At 40.7% G+C, this 12,106-nt stretch overlaps 1 protein-coding gene across 2 annotated transcripts in view; it reads left to right on the forward strand.

The window, feature by feature from the left end:
• Window positions 1-11,283, forward strand: part of METAP1D (methionyl aminopeptidase type 1D, mitochondrial) — a 59,774-nt gene extending 48,491 nt beyond the window's left edge. The window contains exons 7-10 of one of the 2 annotated variants that reach the window (XM_024210179.1): window positions 7,635-7,732; window positions 9,592-9,639; window positions 10,524-10,602; window positions 10,732-11,283. In XM_024210179.1, coding sequence (XP_024065947.1) covers window positions 7,635-7,732; window positions 9,592-9,639; window positions 10,524-10,602; window positions 10,732-10,810 — 304 coding nt within the window. In that variant the 3' untranslated portion in view covers window positions 10,811-11,283. The remainder of the gene's footprint in view (window positions 1-7,634; window positions 7,733-9,591; window positions 9,640-10,523; window positions 10,603-10,731) is intronic. The other variant, XM_024210255.1, reaches the window with a different exon arrangement.
• The last annotated feature ends 823 nt before the right edge of the window (window positions 11,284-12,106 follow it).

Genomic DNA, 12,106 nt, shown 5'->3' on the forward strand with positions numbered 1-12,106 from the left:
CACCTCATATTTTTGAACACCTACAGTTCAACAGATTTACTGGTGGTGCTCTTGCATTTTAACAAAATTTATTCTTGAGTAGAAGGGGGCACAGAACACTAGATTCTTATTCAAGCATTCTATCGAGCTCTGCATTCATGGCTGTGTCTAAAGGGCATGTCAGCCTTTGATTCTCTCTGAGAGGTAATTATCCTTTTCCTGTCACGGAACAACAAATGATAGCTAACTACAGAGGCACATTTGCAGTAGTCACATTCATCAACTGCAGAAAAAAATTCAATTTAATTGTGCAACACAGCTGCACATAGGCTTTTTGAGCATTTCTGTTGTTCTCACTGTCTTGCTATTCCTCCCTCCAGATCTATTTTTTAAACTTTTTTTTCTGGTTATTTTTTCCCCCTTTTTGTCTCTTCTTCCATTTTTACTCTCTGTACTTTCTTGTTAAAGTAATTTTCCTTTGTGGCTCTCATTCTTTTTTCCCCATTGAAGGCTATGAATGTAGAAAATTATCACAATTACTCATATAATTGAGCCTCTTTGTAGCAAGTGCAACTCCAGTAGCCTTTCTCCATCATGAAAATGGTTTCATTATAGGGTTTTTCATATTCTCTGACACCATCTACACAGAGGAACAGGCGTGCAGATGAGATGTACTAGGAACAGGGTAGATCAGTAAGGTCACAGTAGGAATAATTAGCTCTGCTATGGAAAGAGCATCTAGGCCTTTTACTGCTACATAAATGTACTGTCCGTGGCTTTTAGTCACAAAAAAACTTACTAACAAATGGAGCTCCCGCCTACTACTTTGAAAAAAAGATTTGTATCAACACTACAATTTTCCATCATTAAGACTAATAACACAGAGCCTAGTATACATCAAGGGGAATAAAAAGAAAAATCTCACATTCAAGTGGCGGCTGGGTGCTGACCTTTGTTCCCTTTTTTTGTGTTCAACTTAACTCTTCACAAAAAAGAGCCACACGCCACACCAACATGCAGGTGAACTCCAGCTAGTGCTAGCAAAGCATGGCATTCAGTTGGAAAATCTGATAAATCTCCATGCAAGATAATGCATTTCATTACAGATTCACTACATTAATTCTAGCTATATTAAAAAAAAAAAAAGACTAGAATTGAAAGTGACATTGGATTTTTCGCTGTGTTGATGCAGAGGTCAGTTTTCTCACAGAGTGTAAATATGTATGCAAAGGCTCCATTGAAAAGCAAATTAATCAGAACTAGTGCTTGTTCAAAACTGCCTACAAAATAACAGAGCATGAACTTTTTTTTAAAGATTTTATTGTGCAGACTATTTTAATGTGCTGTTTTGTTTAAAACTACTGTAAAACTAACTCTGATGAAGGAATGTCCTGATGTGTTGAATCATCATTTTCTGTATATTTGTCACTTTACATTTACATATGCAGTAAAAATCTTAGTTCAGTGGAAAAATATATAATATAAATACCTGTAAGCAAACACCTAAAGCTAGAAGTGTTCAGACCCATCAAAATGGAAATGTGTCTAGACACCTTTCATCCCAACTTTTGCTATAAAGCAGATTTGCATAACATATCATACATACCAGAAATAAGCAGAATATATGATTATTTGGGATGGATGTGGGTGTAATTACAGGATCAGAATGGACGTGCATACTTTAGTATATTCTTTGTTACAGTGGCTCAGAAATTCTGTTTTAAATTGAATATATAGTATATAGTAGCTCTTCAGTGTCATCAGCTGAAACTTACAAATAAAAACGTTACATGAATGGATCAATTTCCTTTGCCTATCAAATTGCTAATCCTTTGCTAAGATTACGGTTAAATTGATGGCAAAGGTCCCATCGACTTCAGAGGGAGCAGGATTGGGCCCTCATGTTCTATTTTCTTATACCCTTTGTGATGCTTTTCTTTTAAGATTAAATGTAGTTTGAATTATAGTTTTTATACATTTATACAGTGTAGTTGTTATGTAGTGAGATTAGATATGTGAAAGTGTTGTGAATATATAGATCCAAACAATGTAAATGTGGCATAGTTAAATAAACCAGTTTCAAACTCATAGGAAAAAATTGCAGTGATGAAAGTATTAATAAATGGTTTTTAAATGTTTAACTCATAAGTATATGTTTTGATATTAATTTAGAACAATATAAAGCAGATTTAAAAAAATCTGTTTCTATCAGATTATGCACATTTAAACAATAAGTGGCTCAGGCAAAATAAGTCATTTTAATGTCATCTGTGATAGATTTTCCTTGACAGCTACTGTAAATTACAATTACACTGCTTCTCTCTACACTTGAAAGTAAGCATTGCAATAAATTATCTTTTATTTCAATCCATCATGTCTGCTTTTCAGTAACAGAGAACCTCAAATAAAAGTTCAACACTATTGTAAGAAAAATACAGTAATTTGTGTTCCAGTTTGAAACCAAAATGTACCTTTCTTTCAAAAAACAATTGTTGGCTTTCAAAAATATTACTAATTATACTTCAACATTTGTTGTCATTAAAGGGAATCCCTGAACTTGTGCATTCCCTCAATCGAAGATTACTACTTAAGAGAAAAATACCGTTAAAAGGTTATAGTTGGATTTTGTAATTTACCAAATGAGGTTATACTGTAGCATTCAAAATAAATATTTTCTTCATGAGCAAATATGATTTAAACTAGTGATGTCTCTTTAAGAACATGCAAAAAATAGTAATGTTATTCAATAACCATAGTTTACAAATACTATTGTAAAGAAAAATGTGATTATTTTTTAATTCTAAGGTGCATTATGCTTTCATATTACTCCCTAAACAAGAATTATTTTCATACTTTGATATTCTTGTCCCTGTTTGTAGAGCAGTTTTTCTGCCTCATCGGCGTGGGTCAGATCTATTTAGTAATTTTAGTCTTTTGTTGTTGTTGTTGCTCTTTAACACCATTTCAGTTAAGTTTTAATTTTTTTGTAAGGAAACTGGAATCTACAGTTAGAGGGTCAGATTCACCAGTAGCCTCCAACTGCAGCAGCCTTAACCTGTCTTAACTGGCTAGTTATCAGCTGCTTTGTGTCACCAGAGCGCGGAGTAAAGCCGCTAGAGTGTACCACTATAAATGCTTACAATGGGATTGTTTCAGTTGTGTTTCTTTGGTGATTGCTTAGTGCATTGGGCTAGATCTGCCCTCCTGTGGAAAAACCTTCAAGAGAGGATGAAAGAAACTGCCAAGTTCTCCCCATTTTGGCAAGGAATGGGATTTGTCATAGATCCCTCTTGATCCCCCAGGACCTTAAGGGATCTGCTAGAGGCACAAGACCAGGGAGGCACTGGAGCCCCTGAGCCTGCTCTGCAGCTTCCTGGTAGGAGGGCTCTGGGGCTTACCTCAGCCACCTCTGTCCCTAGAAGACCTTTGAGAGAGGTTCTACAGCATCAAGGGATAGCATTGTAGAGAATCCGGTCCTGCCTCTAGTTGCATGTAGCTTTTCTGCAGCTTGCCTGTAGGGTTTGTGGACGGATGATGTGTATTTGCCTACTGTCCCATCCTTCTGTATGGATTCCTTTGTTCACAGAGGGCAGTCCATAATTTGGGTGACTGTGGGAAGATGATGCTCTGGTGGTGGCTGATGTCCCACTTTCCCCCACCACTCATAGGAAGGGTGATATCTGAGTGCAGTCGGTTGCCATGTTGGCATCTTGGCGGGAGGATCTGGCCCATAGTGAGCAGTCCTGAGTTCTGCTTACAGTTCTTTAGATATTTAACCTCTCTTTGCCATCTGTAAAACAGGTATAATACCCAGGGCCCTGTGCACTCTACAGCACACTGGGATAACATTCCATGGCAACCACCAGACTAAAGTCTGCTGCAATGTTAAATTACTGTGTTGTCACTCCTGTCCTTCCCACTCCCTAACACAGCTATGGCTCATAGCTGAAAATACTCATTGAGGTAAAACTTGTCAATGGTTATTTTCAACAGGGATTATTTTGAAGAACGGGATTTTTCTCTGTGCTCTCCAGGCAACCTGGCTCTGCTCCCCAGCCCTCATTCCGCCATGTTATCCTGCTAGCCAGAATCAGGACCTTTTCCCCCATATGTGCCCCAAGGGAAGGGAGAATTGTACAGCTCATCTCCTTGGCAACCAGAGCCTCAGCATCAGGGATATACTTTGGGCAGCCTGGCTCACCAGTTATATGTTCAGCTACCTCCACTGCCTGACTGAAAGCTGGAGAGAGAGTGAGGCTAGGGCAGGCAAATCCTGGTAGGGCAGGGAGCCAGAAAACAAAACATTGAGCCCCAGGCTGCAGCAAATGGTGATTCCATGCCAAAAATGCTGAGTTCCATGGTTTCTTGGGGAAGAATCCCAAATTCCACAGCCCCAGCATCACAGAGCCCCCAGGGCCCTGACTGAGATGGGCATCTCTCTGAGTGATGTTTCAAGCTCTCTGCTGACTCAGGAAGACATCACTGGATCAGTTTACAGTCAGTTCATATTTACAAGGTTATCTCTGCACTATCAGGACAAAAGCAATTTTAAAAAAATGAATGCAGGGATTTTGGAGCACAATTTGTTAGCAAGACCTTAACTCCATGAATGTGGAACTGAGGAATACACAGGACCCTGAAGATCTCCCCTCACAGGTGTTAATACTTGTAGTCTTTTAAAATTCTCGGATGTGAGGTGCTACCATATGTAAGTGCAAATATTAGAAACAGGTTGAAAGTGGCTGAGTTTTATATCTACAGCTTTTTTCTCCACAGATGTTCTGTACAGCAACGCAGGTTCATATGATACATTACATTTTATGTAAAGAACATCCGTACTCTGCACTGTTTATGGGTGAAGAGGGAAGGTCAGCTGAGTACTTCAGTGCAGATGTCAAATATATATGAGCACAAAGATCCCTATTTTGATCAGACTGTAATAGCATAAGTAGTGATGCTAATAGAGTTGTTTTCATGCTCTTGAGCAAGGAAGAGGCAGAATTAATACAGTGCACAAGAACTACTTTCATTGTATGAGGAAGGAAAACTGTCTCAACCTTGTCTTCTCATGACGATCGCCATGGTGCTCCTGCTTTTGATGCCTCAAAGCAACTGCTGTTGCTTCTAAATTCTTAGTGTTGAACATTATTCTCAGTGGCTAGTTGAATGGTGCACACTGGAGCTTTCCATGCCAAGATACTTAGAGGACATAGCTCCTAGATAGAAGAAGACTATGTATTGCTATGGTAGAAGAGTTTTGAAAAGAAATCCTACAGCAAAGTTGTAAGCCTGAAAAAAATGGCCCTGGGTCTATCAACCTCTCTGGATGGTATAACAGGCAAAACTGAATAGTGAATGGGATTGCTCTTGCACTGGCCAACATACTTTAAGAAAAATAGAGGTGGAACAAAAGCTTGCCAAATGTTGCATGAATGGTCTTCCACTCCTCCCCTCCCCTAGGGTAATTGTTTAAGAATATTTCATCCTTACATGAAGTGTTGCTTGTGTTGCACTAATTCTGGTTTTCTACAACTCACACCAGTTCACATTTTGTTCTTTATATGTTAGTGAATAAACTGTAATTTTCTAATTCCTCTCCACATCCATTGCTTCCTCCTTGGCCTTTACTGTCGTCATATCCGAGATGCATCCTGTAGGGCTTTTCCATCTCTAACTTACATTATTTTTTTAATGTTATTTAAATTGTGTACTTAATGAGATAAAAATCCCAGCAGAATGGAGCCCAAGATCTTGTACCATTACTAGCCATTTCTGCCAATAATTAGGAGAGCCTTAAAGAAGTTGGGGATATCTTACCTTGTTTCCCTTCAAAATCAAATGAAGTACTATCAAACATGCATGTTAGCTTGGAAGGCAGGTACTAGCTAACATATGGAACCTGTTCAAGCAACCATTTTAGATCTGAGCTTTGTAACATTATTAACCACCATTGACCTGATTCTCCACCCTGTTACGCTTGTTTTACAGCAGCATTACACCACTTACTTCAGTTGTAGCAACAGTAAATTCTTGGCCTGTGACGCACAAAGGTGTGAATATCCCAGCTTCTGTAGGAAAGCATTTAGCAGTGTGTTTAAGTACTTACCTTTCATATTGACAGAAACAATCAGGTCCACTGGATTTGAAACCAACAAATTCAGCTTTTCAGTATTTTAGGTGGCATTTTTTTAAGTGTAAAACTAATCCTTTGTTCTTTACAGTACTCCTGTTTGGTTTTAGAAATTGGATGGAAGTGATATGGATGAGCACAGCTGCCATCGTGGCCAATCTCAAATTAATAAGATAAAGACTTATTTGCAAGTCTAAGATAATGTTGATACATATAGTAATTTGACTTTCCCAGTAACTCAGGCTGGTGATTGTAAAGGCTGTGCTTGAGGTTCTGATTCTAATCTTTAAAGCTTTGAAAGCGCAGCTACCTGAGAAGACCCTCTCTCTCTGCAAATAGCTGAGCAGAGGGAAATCTATAGCCCTAGGCTGAAACTTTTGGGGACTGGGGTAGGGCATTCTTGAGGAAGGGCCCTTAGCTATAGAACCATATGCCTCCCGAGAGCAGGTTCATCCCAAATTCCTCATCTTTTGCATGCAACGTAAAACTTTGCACTGGCCTTCCCTAAACAGATAACGGTGACTGCCGAATAACCTAGCAGTGTCTTTTCTGAAAGGCAACCACCGGGAACAAGCCTACATTAGGAAGAGGCATAGAGAGGAGCTGAGTGATCTAGCCCTGTTTCAGCTCTTACTGATGTTCTGGTGCCCGGATATTGTGATTATGGACATGTTAGAAATAGGTGGACTAAGTTTAATTAGCATTACATGGATTTGCTAGACTTGTAATTTTTTTAAAGGGCCACAGACTGGTAGTCCCCAAATATGACCTGCTCTTTTTCTTTTATCTCTGCAAAAATCTGTGTTTGCAAAAATATTTGTAAATCTGTGTGTGTAGAGTCCAAACAAGTGCCTCAGTGTGCATTTCCCAGATCTGCTGCAGGGTTCAGACTGCTGCTTGGTGGTATACGGGAGTCTCGTTTATTTGGTGGCCCTGCCTCGATTTCTATATTATTTAAGTTTTATTTACAACCAATACGATTCTAGCACACTTGTTTGGCAAGACAACCCTCTGGAATATAAACTGACCAAGCGCTCAGAGTCCACAGCGATGGTCGGAACCAATAGCCCTGAGCTGCCAGATTCCAGTGTATTGGTATAAGAAAGCTGGAGCCTAACGATGACAATTGCCCTGGTTACATGGTTCCCTGTTCTATCGCTGATAATTCCAGAGACGCCTGGCTACTTTTCGATTGTGGGCGGAGTTATGAATTGTGGGCGGAGCTTAAGTGCACCTGGACTCTGCCCCCAATATAAAGAATGCTGGGAAGAGCCTCCACTAACGGTGTGACTGTGTCATTGTGTTACACTCCAAAGAGATTATCACCAGCCACACTGCGTTACAAATATTTATTGTGAAAGTGCCTGGAATTATCCTAGTGTAACTGCTACATCTTGGGGATAATACGTTAGTGAGCGTTATATATTCCGAAACGCGGGCTTTGCGAGGGTCTGATGTCTATTGGAAATGGGCTTTGTCTCTCTCTCTTTTTTTAATATTATTTTATGTTTGGTGTCCCTTAAAGCCGCATAGCACATCAGAATGATTTCCGAGTCTGCCCCTACTTTGTTGGGCATGGAATAGGATCTTACTTCCATGGACACCCTGAAGTTTGGCATCACGGTAAGAAAGTCCATTGTGAAAGCTACGTAGGAATCTTACTGATGTATTTTAAACACTCAACCCAGCTGCAAAAACCGACCCCCTGCCCAGGGGTCATTGCAATCTACCAGTCCTGAGCCAGCAGTAGCTCTTCTTCCCTGTGAATACAGACACCCTCCTTATTAGTTACTTGACGAGATTGCTGCCGGATTCCCAGGCTGGTGTGATTTGAAGGCACTGGGATTACTTGTTTGGGAGAAAAGTTAAAATTAATAAAAACAAAACCCCGCTGCATCAATATCCCAGCAGGGTCTAGGACTGTTTTCTGTTTGCCTTTCTCTTCCCCCTTTTCAAACCGCTGACTGTTGCTGTTAAGCTTCATTACATCCTCCCAGTGCTGACAGCTGATGTAGCAGCATGTACCTCTTCGGTGAGTTCTAGGCTGCACGGCCCAGCCCGTAGCGCACGTTCTCCTGAGCGCTGGCTTGGGACACCCCACCCCCCCACCCCCGGCAGCCCTGCTGGGCGCTCCCACTGGCCTGGCCGGCGTCGCTGCCAGTCAGGTCCCTGCGCCCATTGGAATCAATGGACAATGGTTTTGCCGTTGAGTTCGCCAGGAGCAGAATCGGGACCAGACTCTGCGCTGCCTATGGGCTGGGGGGAGTTAGTGATCAGCGCTGACTGCTCAGCCTCGGCCGAGTGTTTGCTGTCTCTTCACACCATCCTCCCACTGCCAACCTCTGGGCCAGCCTCACAACATGGCTGGCGGCCTCTAACACCTGGTGACAAGAGATGCTTCGGGCCGCTGAGACAGGCCAGGATGAAGACACACAAGGCTCTACAAGGCCTTCAAATGTAGTTTGCAAACTATTTCGAAGGCCACTTGAAGCCTCCCAGAAGATCCCAGCGGAAGCTCAGCAGCTCAGTATCTCTGAATAGGAGTAAACCACTTCCCCTTACTTCCCGCTCTGCCAGGCGTTCCTTGGCGATAGGGTGATCAGATGTCACGATTGTATAGGGACAGTCCTGATTTTGGGGTCTTTTTCTTATATAGGCTCCTATTACCCCCCCACCCCCTGTCCTGATTTGTCACATTTGCTGTCTGGTCATCCTACTTGGCGATATCCCCCCTTGCAGCAGAGGCTCTCTTAGGAGGACACTCATAATGTGTTACTTCCGGAGCATGTTTAGAAGAGGTGTAAATAATCTAAGATCACAATAGACGGCAAACTGGAAAGCAGGGCCTGAGTAGTGCTCTCCTCTGAAGCAGACATTTGAAACACCATCCCTAGATGACGACATAGCCTATGCCAAAAATATTTGTTAACGTCTGGATTTTGTTTTGCAACAAAAAGCCTCCATTACAAGAATAAGAATCGGCTAAACTTTTTTGTTTGACAAAATGCAACTTTACCTGCAGGCTTTTCCCTTGTTATAGTCAGTTTTGTTCTTCAGGAACAACAGATAACTTGTTTAAAGCCGGAAAGACTAAAGATCAATATGAATACAGTCCCTATTTGATTAGTTTTCTTCACGGATAGTCATAAACTGATCGAAACTGGCAAAGTTTATTGCAAAACAAACAAATTAGTGAACTGATTAAATTTTAAAATTCTGTAATTCCCTTAGAAGTGAGCTGGAACTCAGAATAGTTTCATCTGTGCTTAATAGAGTGATCTTGCAGATCTTAAACCTGGTTTTCTTTGGTTTGAGTTTGGGAAGGTTATTTTAAACGCTTTCCTTGGATGTTTAAAGGGAATTACCTTACATGGTACCTGCGGGACAAAAAAGGGATTTTAAAAGCAAGTGCTGGTTATGTTTACTTTAAAAACAAACAAAAAAACCACCCACCATAAAAGCATTTTTGTTTTCTTTTGTAGACCATGACAGTGATTTGTTAATGGAAGAGGGAATGGCGTTTACAATAGGTTAGTAACTGCTGTGAATGTTTTTCTTTTGCTTTCTTTTTCAAAACCACATCCCTACCTTTTCTTTTTTTGACTATCTACTCTTCAGATTTTGGGATTTCGGTTAGGCTAACCCCATGGGAAGCAGATTGAAAACATCCTTTAAATTTTAATTTGTGAAATAATTCGTGGAAATAGTTGCCAAGTGATAAGATCTGGGAGAGGAAAATCCTCCACAAAGTCTTATTAAATAACAGATTTGATCCATATTTTTGTAGTGTAGAGACTTATCCAGCACATTTGGGAGCTGCCTTTACAGAAATAGTACAATGTAATTCTGTTACCAAAGCAATGTTTTTAACACCAAGCTATCTGGTGACTATTATGTCATTTGCTTCATGACAGGAGCTGTTGTGTGGTTTTTGATGTATTACATCCTAGCTAACCAGTCAGAATCCTTTCCCTGGAAGGCTGAATGTGCTAAATACCAATCATAGAAAGCTTAAGGGAAAAAAAAGCCCTCTTCTCACTGTGTGCCTAAATGGCGCAGCAATTAGAGGGAAATAAGAAAATTGTTGTTTTGCTGATTTAATGAACATTTTAAGCCTGTTTTTAAAAATTCAAATATTTTAAAACTATCTGCTGTTTTTAAGAGTGGTTGGTGCTTTGGTTATTATCCACGGGGTCTTAATTAAAGCTTGATTAAAATGCCCTTCTTTAGTCTTTCACGAAAAAAAATAAATGAGTAACGTCATACCTCAGAGTTTCCTCTTCCTCCTCTTTAGTTTTTATGTTAGTGTAGCAATACAATTTAAAAACTCTACCTTTGGGGCCCCTTTCTTTTCAGAACTAGAATAACGATGTGTTGTGGCCAGTTTAGAAAACGTTTTTCCCCCCTATTACAGAGCCAATAATAATGGAAGGATCGCCTGAATTTAAGACCCTAGAGGATAAATGGACTGCAGTTTCTGTAGACAATAAAAGGTGCCTGAATTTACTTCTTATATATTTTAAACTGTGGAATTGATCACTGACAGACGGAAGGAATGGGTAAGTTTCATAGGCTCTGCTAGCCACCTTTGCCCCCTAATAATTGCTAAATGTGTATTTCAGATCAGCCCAGTTTGAGCATACCATTGTAATTACCTCAGGAGGAGCAGAAATCCTTACTAAAGTATTGGAAGAATCTTAAGGATGGATCAAGAAGTGGCTGAACTTACTGTGCTCCTGGAATGTCTATCAGCTTTACCAGCACAGATGAGGTTTCTGGAACTTTTACGCGGAATGGGTGCTGTGGCTCCTTAGAGGAAATGGAATGGACAGCTTTTAGGGCATAATGTGAGTGACACATACTGCGAATTATTGCCTGATAAGTATTTAATAAAAGCCAGTTGATTTGTGTAAATCTTGAAGCTACCGTGCACACTCTAAAAGCAAGAGTTTGGGTTCTTAATTATGAAGGGTGGGGGGAAGGGGGCAGATACACAAAGCTAGTACTCCTGCTTCCAGATGCTTACACTGGACAAACACATATCGGATGATACTTAGTTAATGCAATTGAGAAGACAGAGGGAAATGGTAGTTTCCTAGTATATCTGAACTGAGGAGAGCTATGGAACAATTTCCCTTCGTTGTGATTAGCACACTGCTATTTCCCAAGCTTGTGATCTACGCTAGTAGGAAAACTAAATAAATACATTCAAATACTTAATTTCCGAAATGTGGCGTCTGTGCTATCAAACCCAGAGATCGTATTCCTCCTGCGGTCCTGCCCAGAGGCCCTCTGGGCTTTTTTTTTTCCCCTCACACAAGAAAAAAGTGATTACGGGTGCGCTAAAAAGCGTCTTTCCCTTGTTAGATCAACCATCGCTCTGGCTGTAGAATTAGCCAGCTTGCCCTTGTTATACTGGGCATTCGTTTTTCTAAAGATCTCAGCTGCAGTTATGCGAAACTCATTCCGCATTTTTGAACGTTTAGCAAAAATTAAGAAGTGGGCTTTGGGACCTAAGACTCCTAGTTAGAGGACCCCAGCTTCCCCTCAGGTGGCTGCTTATTTGGGGGAGTTTGGACTTTTAATAAAAACTGCAACTGTTCTGATCCCATGAATATTGATAATTAATAATTAATCCAGCTGCACAACTTCAAGATGAATTGCTAAAATCTCAGGCCGGACCTGTCCTGAAGATTAAGGTTTTGAGCTGCCATTAGGTGGCTGCTAATCACCCTCCCCGACTGTGTACGTGTTTTTAATTTGGTATTTAAATACACTGGGTGCTGCTGTTGCGCTTGCAGATCCCCAGCCCCGGCACTGCAATGTCAGAGATAGAAAAGTGGCATTCAAAACTGCCACAAGCCCAACGGTAACTCCAGTCAGTTTTTGTTACTGATGACTTACTCTTCATCATCAGCACTTGCCTTCCCTTTGCGAACTGCTTCTGTTAGCCTCTTACCAGCCCAGAGTGTATTGACTGATGCGGGAGGGTGTCAA

Source organism: Terrapene carolina, unplaced genomic scaffold (genome assembly GCF_002925995.2).
Source record: "Terrapene carolina triunguis isolate 2854851 unplaced genomic scaffold, T_m_triunguis-2.0 Scaffold62, whole genome shotgun sequence".
NCBI classification, from domain to species: Eukaryota; Metazoa; Chordata; order Testudines; family Emydidae; genus Terrapene; species Terrapene triunguis.